The following is a 23,259-nucleotide window of genomic DNA, read 5'->3' as shown; positions in this document are numbered from 1 at the left end:
TGGAAATTGTCTCAAGTTCCTCCTTAATAAATCTTCCCTATTGTTGCCAGTTTAATTTTTCCCAATGTTTGCACGTATGAGAGACTTACACTTAATGAGGCAGCAGCCCCCATATTTTCATGGCATGCTTCTCTCGCTTCAATCACATCTGTATCTTACTCAGGTCCCTAAAGCATCTGCTGCATCCGGGCCTCCAGGGTCTATTAGCTTGATGTCATATAATGGGCCAGCATCATGTCCTATGGAACAAGGAGATAGTCAAGCACGGACTAAATTGTGGCACAGAGGCAGAGTTGATGTAATCCCAAGGCAAGACAGCCAAGGTGGACAGCTATGCTTGCCAGGTAAAAGCAAATTGCAACTAATGCTTTCTCCTTATTTGAATGCATAAAAACAGTTATCGCACCCATAGTTGCACACCAGATGTTAGGAACTATGCTTTGCTCAAGTAAAGACAGCACATCTAGAACAGCAGATACAATTTGAATCACTACCTAATTAAATCTGTAAGAATACTATATATTTCTTTGAGTTTATCTGACAGCTGCAGAGATAAAACAGGTATGTTAGAAAGGGATATGAAAGAAACATTACCAAATAACCATAACCACAATCAAATCTTTTTAATTACATATGCATTTCTGAGAATCTTCCAGGAATGTATCATTGCTTCTGGCTAACTCTCATGGTAGGCAAGAGAAGGTCTAGAGTGGGGCTATCCAGTCCTGTAGCCAGTGGCCACATGTGGTTACTGAGTACCTGTAGTCCATAATAAGTTGTTCTGTAAGTGTAGCATAGGACAAAAATAAGTTTACTAATATGTTGTATGTTGATTTAGTGTTGAAATGATACTATGGTGGATATAGTGAGTTAAATTAGATATACTACCAAAATTAATTTTACCTGTTTCATTTTACCTTTTTAAAATATGGCCACTAGAAAATTTAAAATTAAATGTGTGCTCACATTATGTTTCTATTGGACAGTACTCCTTGAAGGCTTAATTTGCTTTTTTTTACCACAATAGCCCTCATAACGGGGGTCAGGAAGCAAACTTGGAAATTATACCAATTGCTAAATTTATTTATTCCAGCTACACTCAACCACACGATAGGTTCGAGGGGCAGAAAGAGAGGGAGGGAGACAATCCCAAGCAGGCTCTACACTGTCAGCGTGGAGCCCGACATGGGGCTGGACCTCATGAACCATGAGATCATGACCTGAGCTGAAACCAAGAGTCAGACGCTTATCCGACTGAGCCAGCCAGGCACCCCTACCTAAGGTTTTAATTTAACATTTTCAGAATTAAATTTTGAATATTAGGTAGCAGTAGGGAAAGCCAAACTGTGAGTGGGAGACTGGAAAAGGGAAATAAAGTTAGCACTGAGAGCCTGTCATATGCAGGAACAAATTGGAGAGTGATGTCCTGGAGAAGTCAGATGAAGGTAGGAAGTTAGATGAAGTGGGATGTCACTCTGACAGGATTTTTCTTAGGTGTCAGCCTCCCGGGATTTTGTGAGGTCAGACCCTCATAAAGACAGATATAGGGTCGGTATGGGACATGAAAGGATTCCCACTGTAGAAAGTGCCAGGTTGTAAGTGGCACATTCCCATCCGACCTGCACAAATGGAAAAAAGAAAAGTTTCTAGCCACCCTGAGGTCATAAAGGTGGGGGTGATTTCCATAAATAAACAGAATTCCTCTTAAATTAGAACAAAAAATTTCCTTCTGGTCTCTGCCTTCAAGGTCATTATCACTAAAAACTCTACCTCCATGTAGCAACCAGAGAAATCTTTCTAAAACACAAACCCTTCAATGCCCTCCCTCCCCCACTGCCTTCAGGATAAAGCCTACATTCTTTATCTAGGATTTCAAGGCTTAGCATGCTCCTGCCCTGTCACCCCATCCATCTTCATCTCATGGTCCCCACCTCCATCCCTATCCCTATTCTCAACCCTATTGCTTCCCAATGACCTTGAACTTCATACAGGACCTTGTTGTTTTTTTTTTTTATGTTTGTTTATTTTTGAGAGAGAGACAGAGTGTGAGCGGGGAAGGGGCAGAGAGAGAGGGAGACACAGAATCTGAAGCAGGCTTCAGGCTCTGAGCTGTCTGCACAGAGTCTGACGCAGGGCTCGAACTCACGAACTGCGAGATCATGACCGCAACTGAAGTCGGACACTTATCTATCTGACTGAGCCACCCAGGCGCCCCAAAGTGCACAGCCTTCTAATGAAAGTGTATTCTGTAAAAAGACCATAATCACAAGGTTTCTGCTAGTCCTTTTTTTATTTCTAAGGGAGAAGTTGTTCCTTTTGTCCCACTGAACATCTTGATGGGTTTTGGATCTGAACAGGTGGGCCTGGAGCTAAGTTTGCAATCTGTAGCTAACCTGCCCCGTGCAAAGGGTAAGACGAATGTGGGTAGAAAAAAAACAAACAAAAAGGTTGGAGAGCTGAGGCGGTAAAGAAAAGACACCACCAGGTGGGAGAGACAGAAAGAGAGACAGCAGACAGAAAGGGGTGGGGGGTCGGGGAGAGAAAGAGCTCGAAGAGATTCTACTACTGCAGTGAAGAAATCCTCAGTGGAAGAACAGACAAAGGATGTTTCATGTCTAAGGAGCAATTTTGAGTTGTTTGTTGCACGCCGTGGAAATGGCACGGCAGCCCTTCCCTTGAGACTTGTAAAGCTCCGGAAAGCTTGAAGCCCTAATTTCTTTCACGTCCCTACTCCTAGGTTTTGAGAGAAATTAGAATTTTAGCCAAGGCCATTTGAAATTTCCCCTATAAAAAGTCTTATCTGATTCAAAAATTCTCATTATTCCATGCTACACTAGCATCATCCTTTCAGACCGTGACTAACACAAGGTTCATTATTCACCACTGTTTCCTTGAATTCTTTCAACTCTCCCATGCAGAGATTTCTGATTGGGGTTGTTTTCTTGAGTACTTTCTTGACTTCGGATAGAGTACATGGTTGGTGTGCCTTCTGTAGCCCTACAGGTCCAGAAATGCCTTCTTTTTGCCCTCCTATACTAATGTTTTGACTGGACATAAGCCTTTCCAATCATAATCCACTTTGCCCCCCCTGGCCTATCCATATCATTCCTGTGCCTCCCAAGAGCCTAGGTAGTGCTGATAGCCCGATGATGGCCTCACTCTGTTTCCTTTGTCAGTAACTTGTTCTTTGAAGCTGATGAGGGTGAAATTTATCCTTGAAGCTCAGAAATTTCACCAGGACACTTCTTTGGGAGTGTGTCTTTTCAATAAACCCACCCGGGCCCCTTCAATGGAAATCAGGCCTTTAGTTTTCTTCCATGTCCCCTTTCTCCCAGGACTCCTACTGTTAGTCTATTAAATCTCCACCTGACGAGTCTTTTATGTCTTGTATCTGTGAATTTTTGCATTTAGTATGTTTTGTTTTGTTGTCTTTGGCTCTGGGTTATTGAGACACCCTCCCACCCAAATATGAATTTGGTTTTTACCAGTAATTGCTCCATTTATACGTTGAAAATTTAAATTTAGAGATCTTGCTTTTTAGTTCCAGAATTTCATTTTTTTATGCTCTGTCTTCTTAAAAGTTGTCATTATGTTTCCCCCCCTCCTTGTGTTTTGATTGAATTTCCCCCTCTGTTTCTCCCATTATTATTTTTTTTTATATTTTACCGTTTTTATTTATCTTTGAGACAGAGAGACAGAGCATGAACGGGGGAGGGGCAGAGAGAGAGGGAGACACAGAATCGGAAACAGGCTCCAGGCTCTGAGCCATCAGCCCAGAGCCCGACGCGGGGCTCGAACTCACGGACCGCGAGATCGTGACCTGAGCTGAAGTCGGACGCTTAACCGACTGAGCCACCCAGGCGCCCCTGTTTCTCCCATTATTCTGCCTCCACTTACCCTCATCTTCTGGCCAGCTTGGTCTCTACCACAAATTACACGTTCTCTTCATTTGCAATCTCTTTTGCCTGATAATTTGGCAAGTCAGCTGTTGGAATCCCTCAGGCAGCGTGGACTGATGGCCACTGTAATACAGGCCGGCTGTAACAGGGACAGGAAGCCCGACATTTCTGTTGAGGCTTTGGGGATTGAGACTTTGGGGTCTCTGTTCTCAGATGCAAGAGAGCTCAGTTTTCTTTCTAGCGCTACTGCTGTCTATGGAATCACACCGGTTTCCCCCAGACAAGGTCACAGCAGGACGTATGGCAGCCTGAGTGGTCCTAGCTGGGAGGGGCTGTGATCAGAAGTGAGATGGCAGCTTGTCATTTTCCCAGACTTCCCTGGCCGGACAGGTGTGGCACTGCTGGTCCAAATCAGTGGGACTCTGAAGGACAGAGGCTGCTTCCTACCTCTGCTCAGCAGCTTTGGTTCAGTGTCTTTAGACACAGCCATGGTACTCCTCCATACACTTTCCCCCTTGTGCTAATCCATGCAAACAAAGTAAAAATTTAAAGTTCCAGTTACCCTGGTTATAAAGTTCAAAATTACAGGTTCTAAGAAAAAAATATTGAAAACTTTCTGTTAACTTTTCAAATATGTTTTCCTCTGCCTTGAGGTTCCTGTTACCAGACCTCTGGATTGCCGATCAACACCTACTGTTCCGTATGGTCTGCCTTGTAGATTCCTGTGTGTTGTGGCAACCACTGGTGATTACACTTCCACCCGGCCACTACTGAGTTCCCGATCAGGATTCCAGTGTGTGGCGGGAGAGGTTCTTCCCATGTTACCTAGCAATGCACAGGACACCAGCTAGGTGTCCAAGAGTTTAACTCAGTTGTGACACTATCTACCCAGAGATAGCATTAGATCCCACAGGTTAAGGTTTCAGTCCTACAGGACTGTCCCCCAACTGGCCCCCTGCCCCTTCAGACACCTGTCCAGGTTGTCACCTGTGCTTCTGACCAACTGGCTATGGATTGGAGTTTCCAACCACCCCTGCCTTGGGTTCCATTAATTTGCTAGAGTGGCTCAAAGAACTCAGAGAAACATTTTACTTACCAGATTACCAATTTACTAAGGCAAATAACTCAGGAACAGCCAGATGGGAACGATGCAGAAGCCAGGGCATGAGGAAAGGCTTGGAGATCCCATGCCCTCTCCAGGCACGTGAATCTCCTCAAATCTCCATGTGTTCACCATCCTGGAAGTTCTCTGAACTCCATCCTTTGGGTTTTTATGGAGGCTTCATTACATCGGCATGATTTAAATCATTGCCCATTGGTGATTGATTCAACCTCCAACCCCTCTCCCCTCCCTGCAGGTCAGGGGGGTGGGACTGAAAGTTCCAAACCTCCAATCCCAAGTTTGGTTCTCCGGGCAATCAACCCCAACTCTAGATGCAGGTCCTAGAGTCAACTCATTAACATAACAAAAGACCTCTCTTCACACAGGAAATTATAAGGGTTTTAGGAACTCTGTGCCAGAAAGGGTGCTGAAGATGAAATATATGTTTCTTATTAAAGGGGTGCGTGGGTGGCTCAGTCAGTTGAATATCTGGTTCTTGATTTAGGCTCAGGTCATGATCTCATGCTTCATGGGATTAAGCCCCACTTTGGGCTCTGCACTTTAAGTAGGGAGCCTGCTTGGGACTCTCTATTTCTCGCTCTCTCTGCCCCTTCCCTGCTCGTGCTCTCTCAAAATAAACATTAAAATACACACACACACACACACACACACACACACATCTTACTGTAAATCACAATATTGCAACCACTTCACCTAGAGATCAAAAAAATTATATCCTAGGGGCTGAGCCTCAACCCTCCTGCCCACAAGGCCACCACCTTCACTCCACTGTCAACTTGAGTAAAATGCATCCCCATGGTGATACAACTCCACTGAAATGTTTCTCACAGTGTCCTGGAAAGTGCCTGCATCAGAATCTCAGGAAAGCTTATAAAGGTTTAGAGTTTGGGGCCTTATGATAGGGGAGTGGGGCACTACAGTTGGCATGTAAAATAATTCTTATCCGGGGCGCCTGGGTGGCTCAGTTGGTTAAGTGGGCTCATGAGTTCAAGCCCTGCATCAGGCTCTGTGCTCATAGCTCAGAGCCTGGAGCTTGCTGAGGATTCTGAATCTCCCCGGCTCTCTGCCCCTCCCCCGCTTGCCCTTGCGGTTGCTCGCTCTCAAAGAAAAAAAAAACATTAAAAAAATTAAAAATAAAATAATTCTTATCCTACAGCTTAGGAACCATGAAAGCTGCAAAGCCATGTGTAAGAAAATTCCCCTTCAGATGGCCAGGTCTAGAGACCTCAGCCTCCACACTCACTGCTCTCAGTGCTCAGGGTCAGAGAACACCCAGGAAATGTCTTTTAGTTACACAGAACCAGTTGTCCTTTTAAAGAATAATAGCAGGAAACATTCCAGTCAGGTAAAATTCCTTGAATGTTGCCCATGTCACGGGTGCACCTCATTGCACATAGCGTGTTGCAACGCTCTGCTGTGAACACCACGTGCTCAGTCTTCAGATTTTGTGGACTGTTCTTCTGGGAACGCAGGCCTGTGCAGTGAGGTCTTGCAATTTACTGCCAGGCCTTGCAGTTCAGGCCATCAGCTAACATTCTGGCCAGTATTATATGGGCTACGATAGCACTATTTATAATAGTTTAAATAAATCAGACTGATTTTTTGTCTTGAACGCTAGATAGAATATTTACTGTGAACCACCAAGGGCGGAGGGGTCAGTTGCCCTACAAAAGATCAAGCAACTCTCTCCATCAGATTGTGAACGATTCTTTTCCTCAAGCCTTGGAGGAAGAAGAGCTACTTTGTCCGACTGTGCAACTAAGCTTTCATTTTCACTTAGTGACTGGAGATCCTTATTGTAACACAAGCTTTTACCAGGAATGTGGCTTTTCATATCCAGTATTTCCTTTAATTCTCACATCGACCCTGAGAAGTAGATCACACTGGAATCCACTGAGGCGCAGAGAGTGTATATAGGAAGCATATGGTGACGCTGGAAAGTGGGCCCAACCGGTCTGGCTCCACAGTCTGCGCTCCTAACTATGACGTGATTGGCTGTAGGCATAAGATTAGTGCTGCAGGCATGCTTATCTTTATTTGTTCGTTAATTCATTCAATAAAACGGACTTTGTGTCAGGTCCTAAGCTAGGCGCTTGGAACACAAAGTCAAGTAAGAGACTGACCCTCCCTGCCCTTGACATTTCGAATTTAATGATGAACACAAACAACTATAGGAGCAATTACAAGAACTAGTATTAAGTGCTAGGACAGAAGTGCAGGGTGAGGCTGGGGAGGCACAGACACCGGGCATATAACCAGAGAAGATAGTCATGGAAGGGTTGGCACCCTGGGCAGAGTCCCGAGAGCGGGGCAGAGGTCAGAGGAACTGGAGTTTAAGTAAGGAACAGGCACAAAGCCCAGAGCAGGGAAGGGCAGACGTCAAGGAATGCAGGAAGTTTACAATGAGAGTTTATGTGAGTGAGTTTGGCAAAATGGTAACAAGTGGATCTGGAGGTGCTGGCGAGGATATAACCTAAAATGGCGCGCTTTTTCATGTTTTTATTTTTGAGACAGAGAGAGCGCCAGCAGGGGAGGGGCAGAGTGAGAGGGAGACACAGAATCGGAAGCAGGCTCCGGGCTCTGAGCTGTCAGCACGGAGCCCGACGCAGGGCTTGAACCCACAAACTGTGAGACCATGACCTGAGCCAAGGTTGGAAGCTTAACCGACTGAACCACCGAGGCACCCCATAAAACAGCCTTTCTGCCATAGTAAAGCTTGGGCTTTACCCTGAAGGTAACATCAAGCCATTAAAGCATATCAAGAGAAGGAGTCACAGGGTCAGGGTTTCTTTGTAGAAAGAGGGTATTGGTAGCCTCGGGAGGGATGGCCTTGCCAGCCAACTCTACTCTCAGATCAGAGGTCCAAGTTCAACCCGCACGGGGGCTGCAGACCTCCTGCCCTGCAGCATATGTAGCTAGCGAGAGTTGGAAGAAAATTATGAGAATGCCATATGCATCTCTATGGTGTAAATGACTAAAAGTGACTTTAGAATAGAGGTTGGAAATGTGAACTGATTATTACCAATGAAATAAACTGAAAAGGTTTTTGAAGTGCTAGGCCCGTAAAGTCTTATGGATAGATTCTTTTGAACTTTCAAGTAACAGATAATTCCTGGCTAAATAATTTCTGAAGCATGGGGGTGGGGGAGTGGGGTGGGGAGGGAAAGCCCAAATGACTGCACTGTTAGCGTAACCTCACTCTAAAGCCCAGGAAATATTCCACTAAATACTAGCCAATGAAGTTCAGAAATGTATTGAAAAAAAATAGTACTCACATGCCACGTAAGCTTTATGTCAGTATATTGTTACTTCAAAGCTGAAAATGGTGTGTTCTAAGGCAGGGAAATCACATTTGGGAAGACTGATCTTTGATCAGGACACTTGTGTGGGCCATTTAGTTACACAAATGTTAATTAGTTATTTCCATGCCTACCCCATCTTGCCTTGGGAAAACATTATCTTAAATGCAAAGATTTTAGCAGTGTTTTGTCTGGTAATGTAAATTGTTTTTTATGGTTAAAAAGAAAAGAGATGTGGAATACACAATAAAAAAGCATTAAGACCCTCATTTAAATAAGACCAAGAAATGGAAGACATTCCAGCGGTTGTAAATCTTACGTGCAGAGATAATCTTGCCAGTCGTAAAAAATTCCGTATGTTTAGGGCGCCTGGGTGGCTCAGTCATGAAGCATCTGACTTCAGCTCAGGTCATGATCTCAGGGTTTGTGAGTTTGAGTCCCACGTCGGGTGAACTTGAGCCCTGCTTCAGGGGAGCCTGCTTCCCTCTCCCTCCGCCCCTCGCTCACTTGCACCCTCTCTCTCTCAAAAACAAAATCCCTATGTTTAAACAACGAGGTACAATATTTTCATCTGTCAAATTTAGAAAGATTTTGAAAATGGCAATTCTTAGTCTGAGCAAGGAAGCCACATAAAGAGCAGTCCTACGCACTCTCTCGAAGCCATTTCAGCAAACGGTACCAGAAGACTGGAAGGAAATAATACATTTACAGTGGTTTTAATTTTCCTTCATTTATTAAAAAAAAAATGGAATAGAATTAACCAGACCATAAAATTTGCCTTTAAAGGCAGACAATTCAGTGGGTTTTTTGGGTATAGTCACAAGGTTGTGCAACCATCGCTACTATTTAATGGCAAAACATTCTCATCCCTTCAAATTCCTTTTCGACTCTTCCTCTCCTGGGATGTGCTCCTCAGTTAAAAGTACTCTTCCCTCACAGGCTGGTGGTGAAATGGGCCCAGAAACGCCTCTAGGCCGGGAGGGGCCTGGCACTGGAGAGCGTGGGGGACGGCCTAGTCTAGCTCCCATGTAGGTCTCCAGCAGCAGAGCCGGTTCCTTTCCTTGGTTCCGCCTTTCCCCACCACTGGAGTTGTACCATCTAAGAGGCTGAGTCAGGCTCTGAGCCTAGGCGAGGGGGTCACGGGGGCAAATGGGTCTCTTCTACAGGCGATTGTGGGCCAGCGCTTCTCAGGCCTGCCTGCACAAACAGAACAAGCAGAGCTCAGCCCTCACCCCACACTAATTAAACCAGAATCTCTGTGGGCAGGGCCCAGGCATCTGTATTTTTTTTTTTTTTTTAAGTTCTCCAGGTGGTTATAACGTGCAACCAACGCAACCAACGCAGATAAGCCGAACGTCAAGCCATAAGCCTGACTTTGTAGCCCAGGTAAAAAGGAAGATTTCAAATTAACACTTGACAGAATTCTTTTAGTAATCCTGATATGAATGGTGGAATATGTTGTTTATAAAAATACAAGACAGCAAACAAGAATACATTATTGTTAATGTTTTGATTGTATTCAAATTTTTATTTTAAACAAAAAACTTCATACAATGATTTTAAATAAAACGTGGTATATTCTAGACATTTTTTTTTAACGGTTTATTAAATTTGGACTCCTACAGTTCTGTTGTGGTGCTTTCTTCAACATTTATATTATTTCTTACCATTTTACCATCACTCCTAAACTTGCTAAACAAAGAATCACTCTGTCCTGCTTAAGTGAAGCTTCACTTCAAGGAAATACTCCACGACCACATAAAACACACACACAGAACAGTCATTGTTTCTATTTACAAAACACAAGAAGTCTGTCCAGCCATTTGGATGTGTTGTTACATTGCCCATACTGAGATCAGCAAAAAGCCAAGTAATAAGCAAGATTTCACTTCAGCAGTGCAAAGGATGGCATCAACCAAACTTCATTAAACAAACCGACAAGTTACAAACATATTCAGCAAAATTCAACTTGTGTAATAGAGATTTAAAAAAAAAACACAGAGTGGGTCACAACTAGACTGGTTTTCACTGTGCAACTTTCCTCAGGGAACACTACTACCCATTTCACATAGAAAGGAATATGCATCAAAGCCTTTGTTCATGAAGAAAATGCCCTTCAAACAAATTCGTCATAAGGCGCCAAAAAAAAAAAAATTTTTTTTTTTAAATGAAGCAGTTTGGCCCAGAGAAAAGCTTATACATAATGTATATACATAGTGTATACACATTGATATATTACAATTTAAACCATGTATATTAGTCATTAGACAAATGAGTTGGCTCAGGTGAAAACGTGTTCATTTTCTTTAAATATGTAGTTATTGCTGATATGCTACACACTATGCTTTGACATGGAAACTGTAGTAACAGAATTTAAAGCTGCCATATTGCCAGCATCAGCCCTGCAGCAGACGTTCATATGGACAACATGCCATCTAATCCCGAAGAAAAAGCAAAAATTCCACTACCAAAGGTTAAAAAAAAAAAAAAAAAGGCTTATGCACTATCCCTTACATTTTTGCCTATTTTGTTTTAAACAAAAACAAGTCCAGTTCACCACAAGTTAAGCACAACCTGACAAGCAAGTTCAGCGGCACGATGGGGAGAGAAGAGTGACATACAGCATGCATTTACAACTAGCAATGATCTATTCTGTCATACAAACTGGAATACAAAAATCCAATTTAAATAAGACTAGACTAACTGTAAGAGTAAAAAAAAAAAAACACACACACACACAGTAGACTTAGTTTGATACTGATTAATTTTAAGAGTAAAACTCATCCTGTCCCCACTTAATACTCTACTGCAATTTATTTGATGGCTAGAATATTTACTTAAAAAAGATATTAAATACCTGTATCATGAAATTACATTCTTTTTAACAAGACATACTGTGTAAGAAAATAGCTCATGTGTGAAATGTGTCTGAAATGCATTTTTCCTCACAACTATCAAAACATCCAGTCACACTAAAACAAACCCCCCCCCCCCACCCCGAAAAAAAAAGTTAAGGAAAGAAGGGACTTGGGCAGGTGAGAAGCAGGGAAGGAAAGGTCTACCAGCACAGTGATTAACAATGGTTCAAGACAGAACCAACAAGAGTTGGTCAAAAGGATGCCTTCAATACATGGCTACAATTAAAAACCAAACTCAACCACTTTTGGTTCATTGCAGTGAGACCAAAAAAAAAAAAAAAATCTCTCACAGATTCATATAAATACTAGACTCCAGCTCTTTTATTATTTTTAAAGTTTTTCCATTTGTTTTTGCAAGGCCTAGCTACCTTATTACAATTTATATTTGCTCTGCAACAACTACAAGAGGTAGGCATAGAGCATGAAAAAGTTTCTTAGTTAGTACCTCACCGTGGACTGTTCACCACGTGACACCATTCACTTTAGATCCGTAAAGTGATTACTTTCTAGTCTTTTCTAAACCCCAAAACAAAGCTGCTGCCATCCCATAAATGTTCTAAAAGAGTGTACTCACAAGTAAGAAACTTTCTCTACTGAAGGATACTGTCATAGTGTTTGCTGCAGAGCATTCATATATTTTATATATATATATATATTTATTTTAAAAAATAAACAAACAACAACAAAAACCAAAGCCAGGTTCCTAGAACCAATTCTCTTGATTCTCTACTTCCACAAAACAAAGGGTACCATTTGGCCAAGACTACAGATGTGGGTTTTTTTTTTTTTTTCCACAGATGCAAGTGCCATGCAAAATAAATTAAAGAACAGATATCAAACATACATGTGATAAAACTACTGAAGGTAGATCTTTAAAAGCATTTATATAAACATAATTTATAATACTTCTCTTTTTTCCTTTATGTACAGTCACAAAGCTGTAGCTATACATCTAGAATTTCCTCCGCTGTGCCCCCACAGCGCAATCTGTAGCGACCAGTTCTCCAGCTTATAGTAGGGTCCCATAATGCCGACAAAAAAATGTATATTGTCATGGATTCACGGATGAACCAGGCTACTGCATAATCAAGTTTTGAAAAACACAGTGTGCCACCCTAGGAATTAAAAAAACAAAAATTTACTGTCGAACTATACACAGTTAAAAAATGGAATTCTTCAATTTCACTCTTTTAAAATACACTATATGAAATCAAGCCTGCTTCTTTAGATAACTGAACTGCTTAACATCATTTTTTTTGGAGGCTTAATAAAAGCGATAGTATAACTATCACCTGAAAGTTGAAAATCAAGTTAAGTTTTGTGTCCACATTCCACTAAAGAAGGTAATGTTTAAACCCGATGTTAACCTTCAATGGGAAGCTGAAGAATGGGTTGGATAAATTTCAAGCTTTTCTAAATTAAACCAGTTTTAGTTCCACCAAATGACTGCCAACCTTTTCATGCCTATCCACATACCTGGACACCCCTGAGTTGAATGTAGTCAAATATAAACCATGCCAGGCAATGACACATGAAAAATACCATAATATCCCATCTGAATACATGGTGGGCTGCCCATCCAATAATTAAACTGGCAACAAAGCACTCTGAAATTGGCTCACAAATTATTGTAGCGGGAAGCATGTTAATTCGCAATTTGGTCCACCTAAAAAAAAAACAAAAAACAAAAAAAACCTTTTCTTTAAAACAGCCTGGTTACAAGACTAATCAATTCCCTGCCCCCCAAATGATCAGCTCTTTAGCCTGTTACATAAAAGCCCTTGTCTCTAAAGAGTATTTAAGAATCACTTTTCTATTTTTATTTAGTACATTAAAGAAAGAAATCTATAAATTCATTTGTATGGCCTACACTCTAATGAGTAAAGATTATAAAATTCAAAGTGTAGAAAGAAAATAGAGAATAGCACATTAAAGACAGCAAAGTCTCAACATCTCTTTACTGAATGCATTCAGGATTACACAGCAAGAAAATATATTTAGACATTAAAATTTATTTTAACAAAGATGCTAACCTCTCTTTTCTGGAACTAAACAAAAATTTGACTTTTAGATATTTTAAATATCAAGTTAGACCATGTAAAAATTACTCTCTCCCCCCTTTTTCTTTTAACCATGTATAAAAAGAAGAAAGCCAACTGATTTACCTGATCATTCTGGATTGAAATTGGGAAATTGAATAAGAGCCAGAGTTTTGCATTGCAACCTGAGTGGACATCGCAAACCTCCAACCTCTGAAAATTAAGACAATTATAAAGTGAACTGTGATGATGAACACCTGCAGGCATGACTGGTTATGCATTTACTTACTCATCACTATAAGGACTTAAGAACTGTTGGTGTTCAGGGTGAGCCTAGTTCTCAGGATCAGCACCCTACTTAGGGTGTATCATACTCCTGGATGTTTTAGCAAATACACAGGACTATGACAGTACCATCTAGAACTGGAAGGAGCTACAACCTCTCAGTTTACAGTTTAAAAAACTTAAAATACAGATGTTCTCAAAGTACCAAGTGGAGTGGGTTCGTATTTAATAGTTTAGTCTCGCGTCACCTAGGTGGGTCAGTCGGTTAAGTGTCTGACTTTGGCTCAGGTCATGATCCCGCGGTCCGTGAGTCAGAGCCCCGCGTCGGGCTCTGTGCTGACAGCTCAGAGCCTGGAGCCTGTTTCAGATTCTGTGTCTCCCTCTCTCTCTGACCCTCCCCTGTTCATGCTCTGTCTCTCTCTGTCTCAAAAATAAATAAACGTTAAAAAAAAATTAATAGTTTAGTCTCTGATCACTACTAACCAAAACCAAAACCAAAAAAACCCACCAAATCAAATGGCGGGCAGTGGGGGGTGGAGTGGGGTGGGGTGGGATGGGGAATATGTGTGATGTGTGTGTGGATATTCAACATGAAATGCAAACAAAAAGTGGTATTATATATACATCTCATCGGAAACACTATGAAACTATGAGCCACATGAATAACATCATGAAAGAATTTTTAAAACATACCAATTTTTAAAATCCTATCTTTAGTAAATTATCACATGAGGCAATGAACCCCTTTAAAAGCAAACAATTTTGTGATAGAGAAAATGTTAAGCCATTCATATGAATCGTTAAGTGGCTTTTTAGCAGAGCATCAAATAATCTACTGAGAAATTCCAAAATGTGGAATCATATTCTTTAAATTTTGTAAATCTTTAAATTTAAATCACCTGATAGCTTATGACTGCACTAACATTTTTAATTCTTCTAAAACACATAGAAATTTACATCCATAATAATGAAAATTTATAATCACAGAGAAGCTTCCTTTTCATTATGTCAAATCACATTAAAGAATGTAGAACAATCATTTATTCACATATTTCTTTCATAACAATATCTATGAACAGGAATTACTTTCTTAAAAAATACTGACCTATTCTGTACTCACTAGCAAAAACTAAAATAAAATAGCCCCTTAATCCAAGACTTTAACAAATACAATAAACCAACAGAAGTCAGGTACTAAAAATACTACAGCCTAATGTGATTTAGTTTGCTTACCGGTCAGCTATGGCTTTGGCCATAAAGTAATCCTCAGCAATGTATTGAGCAAAAGCTATAAGCCCTCCTGCTTGATCTAACACATCCTTTCTCATTAAACAAGACATTCCTGTCACACATTTGAAGCCAGTTACGTTGGCAGAGATATAGGACCTTGGATGAGAAGTTCCAAAATATACCTGCCGAAACAAAAGCAAAAACATATGTGTGTAATTAGGATGTTATGTTAAAAGTATGGCATGTATAAACTTTTTTTTTTTCGAAAGAATATCCTTTAGGTATGACTGAGTATCTTATTATTCTTACATAAACTACCTGAATAAAAATTTTTATAAAACAGTGTTTTCATGTAGCAGGCAATCAGTAATTTCTTGTTTGGTTGACTATTCTTGTTATTACCATTACGAAGAAAAATATACTTCTAGGAGGGAAAAGTATATATTGCATTCCCAAATAAATACTGTCTTCCCTAAAGATTCATCCAAATAAAACCTAATTTGGATATAAGTCAGGTAAAAATAGGACTCAAACACATATAAAATATTCATTAATATTTTATATTATACTTTATAATATATAACATATATTGTACTTTAAATATGTGTAACTGCTCACACACACCCCTACACATAAAGGTATATGTATATGCATATATGTGTATGCGTATGCACGTGTGTTTATGTGTGTACTCACACATGCATACATAACACACAAATACTCAAATACTCACCTGTAGGTATATCAACCTACAGGACAATCCTGTTTCTAAATTGCTTTTTTGCACCCTTTTTTGCATAGCTGGCTGCTTCCTGCCCCTGAGTCACTGAGCTTCTTCCTGATTTGCCCAATGTTACCTTTCAATGTATCTTTCACAAACAGGGAAGATACTGAAATTCTGTCTTCCATTTTACTCCCCCTTTCCCTAGATATGCTTTGAAGTCATGAGCTATGCAAGTTGCTAAATTAGTGGTAGAATAAAATGGTCATCATCCTAATTATTAGACATAAAACCCTTTTGTTTACATCTTAGATATGCTGCCTTTCCTAACTAGCTTGAAATAGAGAAGGGTGATTTTTCCCAATGGCAGCAGTTACATACACACAGTATGGAACAAGAGAACTGGCAGGGGTGGTGACAAATAATAGGATTCTTGCTGCCTGCTCGACATCCAGACTGTAGTGAAGTTGTGGTTTATGGGGCTGAACTGAACCAAATGCTGAAGACCAGAAGCGCACATCTTAATTTCTTAAGCAGTTATTAAGTGAGGCTTTAGGAATGAGGTGGAAATAGGGACTCCATCAAAGGCTCCCAGGATTTCTTTACAGACTGGAACAATCCCTCTATTTCCATTCACTCTAAGTATGGCAAAGGGGCCTTTAAGGATTACACTTAACCTAAGTCACTGATTTGTGTGATCTGGGAGATGCTTACCACTGCCATTATAAATCAACTTGGATATTTGTAAAACAAAAGTATGATGTGGCATATAAGAATAAAAAGTATTTTATTTTGGGGGTGCTTGGGTGGCTTAGTTGGTTAAGTGTCCAACTTCCGATCAGGTCACGGTCTCACGGTTCCTGAGTTCAGGCCCTGGCATCGGGCTCTCTGCTGGCAGTACAGAGCCTACTTTGGATCCTCTGTCCCTCTCTCTCTGCCCCTCCCCCACTTGCACGCTCTCTCACACTCTCTCTCAAAAATAAATACTAAAAAAAAATTTTTAAGTATTTTATTTTAAAGTAACTACTCAGAGTTTCTCTTACTAAACAAAAACTCTGATATTTAAAGACTTGCAATAGGACAAATCTATTCATGGGCAGTATTAAGAGGTCATGGCTCAAAGTGCCAAAGGTTAAATTCCACACACAATGTACCTTTACCCCCTAAGATCTGTAGTGATCACAAGACTGCAATTCAAAATCATACAAGTGCAGATACACTTAAAAGCAAGTTGACGTGTTTAAAAGATTGCAACCATATGTCCTTCCCTTATGACGTGAAAACATTCTTCCTAAATGTTTAACAGCACAGGAATGGTTAAGTCAGGTCTAGGATAGGATGATAGACTATGATACAGTCAACAAAAATCACTTTTATAAAAAATTACTCATGAGGCGCCTAGATGGCTCAGTCAGTTAAGTGTCTGACTCTTGGTTTCATCAGGTCATGATCTCATGGTTTGTAGGTTCAAGCCCTGCGTTGGGCTCTGCACTGACAGCATGGAGCCTGCTTGGGATGAGCTCTCTCTCTCTCCCTGACTCTTCCCTGCTCATGTGCTGTCTCTGTCTCTCTCAAAATAAATAAACTTAAAAAAATTAAATGTTGCGGCACCTGGGTGGCTCCGTCGGTTAAGCGGCCGACTTTGGCTCAGGTCATGATCTCGCAGTTTGTGAGTTCGAGCCCCACATCGGGCTCTGTGCTGACGGCTCAGAACCTGGAGCCTGTTTCCGATTCTGTGTCTCCCTCTCTCTCTGCCCCTCCCCCGTTCATGCTCTGTCTCTCTCTGTCTCAAAAATAAATAAATGTTAAAAAAAAAATTTTTTTTAATTAAATGTTACAAATTATTAAGGATAGGGAGAAAAGCTGATGAAGTGACAAAAATCATATATGAACTGTTTTTAGAGTACCACCTCAACATAGGAAAAAAAATAGAAACTTCCTCTAGTTGGTAGGGTTATAGCTTGTTGTTTTTTTGCTTCTTACATTTTCCCACAATTTATAGTTTATATAATTCTATTATAGGATGAAGAGAAAAAAATGGAAACCACAAAATAAGTTTGTCCAGTAATTAAAAAAAATTTGTTTTCAATGTTTATTTATTTTTGAGACCGAGAGAGACAGAGTGTGAGTAGGGAAGGGACAGAGAGAGAGGGAGACACAGAATCCAAAGCAGGCTCCAGGCTATGAGCTGTCAGCCCAGAGCCTGACGCAGGGCTCGAACCCACAAACTGCAAGATCATGACCTGAGCTGAAGTCGGACGCTTAACCAACTGAACCACCCAGGCACCCCTCTCCAGTAATTTTTAGAGATCCATTTTAAAAGGAAATCAAATGGATTTTATAATAACTTATAATGTAATAACTTATAATTTTATAACAACAATTTTCCTTTGTTGTGTGTATTTCAAATACTCTGATATTTAAAAAAGATTCTTGGGGTGCCCAGCTGGCTCAGTTGGAAAAGCATGTGACTCTTGATCTCAGGGTTGTGGGTTTGAGCCCCACTTTGGGTGTAGAGATTAATACTTAAAATCTTAAAAAAAAAATTATTTTCAGATTAGATTTCTGAAAGAACTATATGTCATGTGCTTTTATGTAAGCCTAGAACCAAACTCTAGAACTGAAAGCAAGGACCAGAAGGAAACAATATACTGTGTTCAGCTCGTAATGAGACCACAAGATATTTCCTGTGCACATCCATTCACTGCCAGAGTGCGGCTGTGAGTGATTCCAGGGGCCCAAGAATTTCTTCACTACTAAAACAGCTACTCTCATCTTGAGGATGCCAGTACTTAGCAGGTTAAAACAGACTTAATTACAGTTAACTTCACGTAGTCCATCCCAACTCTCAGAATAATCTCAAGTTTCTGGAAGATCAGGGATGCGACAATATTATCTGTGACAACCATACTTACCTGTTCTAATGTAGCAGCAAAGCCCTGTCTGTCTGCTACATAGGGCAGCCCATGAACCAGGCCCACTTTCTCTGTCATTTGGTTAACCATGTCAGTAAGTGTGTCTGGAATTACTACAATAAAAAAAGACAAACAGGTGGTGAGGGAAAGAGAAAAAAAACAATCCTTTTTAGTAAAATGCCCACCAATGTGAAATGTATTTTGTGAGCTGTTATAAAGTTCTTTTTTACATCTGGATCTAATAAAATCATTCTCAATCACTTTTCTAGGTAGAATACAAAATTTCAAAAAGGCATACTTTATGATAAGCTAATTTACTCTACACACTTTCAGGCTAATATGTACCAGAGCCAGGATATACCTTGAAAATGGTACTCCCCCTATTTCAGAACCTCCCAACTAGAATGTGGACAACGTGTTCCTAATGGAAAAGTTACAGGAGCAGAGCTGAAAGGACCTCAGTTCTTACGCTGGTTTCCTGCACTCTCTAACTACAGGAGATGAGCCTCCACTTTCTTGGAGGATACGAGATATCCTATGTCATAAAACTGCTAATGGGAATTGAATGAGATTATACTTGACCGAGAGATGAACATATATTATGAAAACAAAACAAATGTACGATAGAAAATAATTTAAGGTAGCAAACACGAAGAATGAACGTAGTCTCTCTGTCCATGAATTGACAAGACTCATAATGAGCCTGATTAATCAGGCATGTCACACTTCTATTAATTTTCACATCTGTTTCAAGCTAATAAAAAAAATTTAAATCACTCTCCCCTCTTCAAATAGCAAACACCTCCTACCTTTTTCCATGACTTTGTATTTTTATTTCCTTCAAAAATACAAAAGCTATGAACAAACCTATTGTATAAAAGTGTATTTGGGCCTTAAATACACATATTCTACAACAGTGGTTCCCAACTGCTGCCCTGCAGGGGACACTTAGCAACGTCTAGGGACATTTTTGGTTGTCACTACTGAGAAAGAGGTGCTACTGGCATCTAGTGTGGAGAGGCCAGGGATGCTTGCTAACCATCCCATAGGGCAGCCTCAACAACAATCACCCAACCCCAAATACTGAGGGGTTAGACATTATAACATTATATTAGAATATAAATGTTTAAAAATGCAAACACGCAAATTATGATTTCAGTATATTTTCCTCCTAAAACCAATTAAAAGCCATGTTTGTATTTCGGTAAAATACTCACTTATTAATTTCTGTCCCTTTGTGTGAGACAGTATTGGTGCCACAAACAGATTAAAGTAAAAGACAAGTTATTACATGAACTCGGGAAAACTTACAACTATGAAAAATCTTGTGTAAAGGATTGTATGGTAGACCGTGACTATTCTTTTTTTAACAGTTGGAATTTTCTCTTCAAAACAAAAACAATTCTACAGATGTAACATTCTAGAGTAGCATTAAAAAAAATTCCAAATAAGTATAACTTGACATTTTACCATGAAATAATGATGAAATGAATTACTTTATTAGGCAAACAAAAAGGATTGATGCATGTATTTTTAGAATGCTTTTGGCATTTTATCATCAAATGAATAGTTCTGTAAAACAAATAAAAAGCAGCTCACCTCTTATTCCACTATCACAGATCCATATCAGATCATACTTTGCAACTTCATATCCTGGCATTAAATTATTAATTTTAGGGTTAATGCCAACCTTTTTGCCACCTAAAAATTTAAAGATACAACTATGAAAGATTCATCCAACACTGAAAATATATTCTATTATACAGATACATGGTAGGGAGAAGTGAAAAGTACCTTCATACATAATAACAGAAACAAACATACTTTAATGTGTTTTGCATTCCTTATTATTCATATTTAGAAAAAATTGTTCGTTCTCAAAAAGAGAATTTGTCTTTGAAAATATATTAGTTTCAGTTTGATTCTTAAATTATTGCATCAAAAGTTAAGTATGAATCAATGTTTAATGGCAAATATCTCTCTACAAGTCTTTAGAATAAGCCTGCAGGCTTTTGAAAAATATTCTTTTTGCAATATAATAAAAGTAAATTCTATTGCTCACTCCCAACTACAGTGAATGAGATATAAGAAGGCCCACAGGTTGAAAATAGTAAAGAAACAAAAATAACAGATTCTCGTGTCTGAGAAAAACATAACTTGGGGTGGTTTTTTTTTTTTGGTTATTTTGTTAATCCCAGATATGGAAAAACAACGACGACCACCACCACCACCCTGTGTTTTTATAACCTAAGTTCTCTCGAAAGGCTAGAAACACCTTTCCCTACTCTAACAAACACGCAGAGAGCAAACATCCCAATAACGTCAGTGGGTGGCTAACAGCTTAATCTATAGTTTAATGCAAGGATTACTGATACTTAATACTATTAAAGCAAAAGGGTTATGGTAGAATTTATTTGTTACCTACCAATAAACAATCTAGCATCAACATTTGGGTATTTTCCAAGAAGCTTCTTACATACATCAATGGCTGGATCATCGTGATCTTGTACACAAAGGAGTACTTCATACTAGTCAAAGAACACATTTTACGGAGATTAAACCTCTTTTACAAAAATAAGCACATTATTGGTATTTACTGATTGATAAAAAGCATTAGGAAAAAGAAGCCGTTGTACACACAGCATTTAAAAGTTAAGAGAGTACTCATAACGATGCAAATACTTATGACATCAAGTGTTGCTTTAATTGAGAGCAGCTTCTCCAGAACAGGGGCTGATTTGCAAGCAGCAGAGATAATGAAGAGACTGGCAACCCCCACAGTTGGAAGTCTTGCCATTCCCAGACAGGCATGGCCTGAATTAAACTGGATCTCAAGCTCCTCTGTGGCCTTCATCATGAAACATCTCCCTGTTCTCTAGAAGCTCTGTCTCTGAACTTACTATTTCATGAAGGTGCCATAAAGTATGTATCAAATCCCAGAATGATCAACGTAAAGAGTTTTTCCAAACTGTTCCCATGAAAAGGACAAAGTGCTATTAGATTTTGCTGTATAATAATTTTTTGAAATAAAATAGAATTTGGTTGAAAGTCTATCATCCTGAGAAGCATGATTAGCCTTCTAACAATGAAAATATCCAGGGTTTTATTTTGCTCAGTGCTACGTTTACTCTTTGATAGGATGTTTACTCTTTGATAGGACATTAGGGAAGTCATTTCTTCACATTTGACTGGCTGTGTCGGTTACCCTGGGACATTTATTCAAAGAGAATACTGGGCCCCACTCTTACTTTTGAATTAGAATCTCTGGGGGCAGTTTGGACATGTAACTAGGTTTAAAAAATCTGGAGCTAAACCTTTAAATTACCATTTAATAAACTACTACATTTTTTTTTTTTAAAAAAGCGTTTGCTTTCACATATAAAGATGCTACTTTATTATTTTGTGGGAAAAGTATTCTTAGTAGTAACTTTTTTTTTAAGTGCTGCTAAATTCATGCTGACTCAGTCAGTGACAAATATCCTACCAATTCTCTTTCTAAAATGGGATGGACATTTTTAAGCAAAGGAGGGAGGTTAGTTGTGTCCCCGAAAAAACAAAGCTATGTGTTTAAAAAAAAAAATACAAAGAGCTAAGGACATAGCTTTCTAAGTATCTAACATACAGGAACCAGCTCAGGTAAAGGGAAACTCAGCAAAAACTGGCAATATGGAAATTAGGGGCTGAGTATGAGAAGGGCCAGGACTAACTAAGGTCAATGAAGAAGGTAATAAGATTTTTTTTTTCAAGTGGAAAAAAAAAAGTTTTCTCAATAGTTAAGTAGACTCTGGGAAAACAATGTATACTTTTCTCATACTTTCTACCTACTATTATTATACATTCTATCAACTAGCTACCTTTAATGATGACTGACCAAAATTGCCACTCAGGAGGTATTGAAACCAACTTTATAGCTACCTAGTCTTCAGGGACCAGATAAAAATCTGAGAATGGGAAGGACACCACTCCTGCCCACGCCCTTGAATTTTCCAAAGGGTTGACTCCTAAATCCTGTAAAGCATCAGTCCTCTTCCCAACCTGACTCTCAAAACAATGTTCCGCTGAACTAGCCAAAAGGCATCGACCTTAACGATGAAGATCAGAAAGATTAAGTGACTTTCCAAAGGGTAAAAGTTACAATTAGCTTCCCTCCTAGAGTGAGCTGCTCAGCCAGCCTTGCTTTAAGAATGCCTAGTTTTTCCCAACACCTCAGTTTCTTTAATGCTTTTATAATTTATGCTGTTTTGCAGGTATGAGCAAATACAAGTGAAAGGAAATGTTCGTAAATGATACAAGTCCATAAAATATAATAAAAAAAGTTAGTCTTTGCTTTCTTCCCTAGCAAGAGAAAACTTTGCAAAATACAGCTCTAGAAAAGTATTCAAAGGAGACAGAGTTTACCTTTATTCAAATGTAAGATTTAAAGTTTCCATTTTTATTGATTATGCCTTTTAATTTCAAATGAAAACCAAACACCTCCTGACTAGCCAGAGTGCAAATAAAACTCAATTCACATTATCTAAAAAATGTTCAGACTTTTATTTAAACACACGACTTATGCTTTCGCTTGTTTCTGATATTGAAAATTATACCAAATAGGAGGTAGCATTCCAAGTATGTTCTAAGGTATTAAATGTTAACCAGGAATCTTGATTTTTCAGCTCTGCTAACCACCTCTATGTCTTCAGTTTGATCAAACATTTTATTTGCTAGGAATCTCTGTATTGGAATAATTAAATCACTCCAACTACACTGTAACCGGCAAAACACAGCATATTGGTTGAAAGCTTTCTTAGCTAATACAAAAAAAATTTTTTTAGGGGTGCCTGGATG

At 39.5% G+C, this 23,259-nt stretch overlaps 2 protein-coding genes across 15 annotated transcripts in view; one reads left to right on the top strand and one right to left on the bottom strand.

Annotated features, from left to right (window-relative positions):
* The window catches only part of SUSD1 (sushi domain containing 1), a 287,713-nt gene that overhangs the window by 242,900 nt on the left and 21,554 nt on the right, over positions 1-23,259 (top strand). For 2 of the 12 annotated variants that reach the window (XM_047067825.1, XM_047067792.1), the window contains one exon: positions 9,623-9,707. The exons of 7 other annotated variants lie outside the window; for them this stretch is intronic. In XM_047067825.1, coding sequence (XP_046923781.1) covers positions 9,623-9,669 — 47 coding nt within the window. In that variant the 3' untranslated portion in view covers positions 9,670-9,707. Of the gene's footprint in view, positions 1-163; positions 345-9,622; positions 9,708-13,384; positions 13,885-23,259 lie in introns of those variants that run through there. 3 more of the 12 variants (XR_006960108.1, XM_047067847.1, XM_047067839.1) reach the window with 3 other exon arrangements.
* Positions 9,813-23,259, bottom strand: part of UGCG (UDP-glucose ceramide glucosyltransferase) — a 97,850-nt gene continuing 84,403 nt past the window's right edge. For all 3 annotated transcript variants that reach the window (XM_047067897.1, XM_047067908.1, XM_047067888.1), the window contains 7 exons: positions 20,855-20,957; positions 20,029-20,130; positions 18,430-18,542; positions 14,797-14,975; positions 13,405-13,491; positions 12,716-12,905; positions 9,813-12,354 (listed from right to left, as the gene is read on the bottom strand). In XM_047067897.1, the coding sequence (XP_046923853.1) occupies positions 12,184-12,354; positions 12,716-12,905; positions 13,405-13,491; positions 14,797-14,975; positions 18,430-18,542; positions 20,029-20,130; positions 20,855-20,957 (945 nt within the window). In that variant the 3' untranslated portion in view covers positions 9,813-12,183. The remainder of the gene's footprint in view (positions 12,355-12,715; positions 12,906-13,404; positions 13,492-14,796; positions 14,976-18,429; positions 18,543-20,028; positions 20,131-20,854; positions 20,958-23,259) is intronic.

Source organism: Lynx rufus, unplaced genomic scaffold (assembly GCF_022079265.1).
Source record: "Lynx rufus isolate CCGP_SWC_20201006 ecotype Redwood Valley unplaced genomic scaffold, mLynRuf1.p SCAF_10, whole genome shotgun sequence".
Classification (NCBI taxonomy): Eukaryota; Metazoa; Chordata; class Mammalia; order Carnivora; family Felidae; genus Lynx; species Lynx rufus.
Note: the sequence above shows the minus strand (reverse complement) of the source record. Positions and strands in the feature narration are given on the sequence as shown.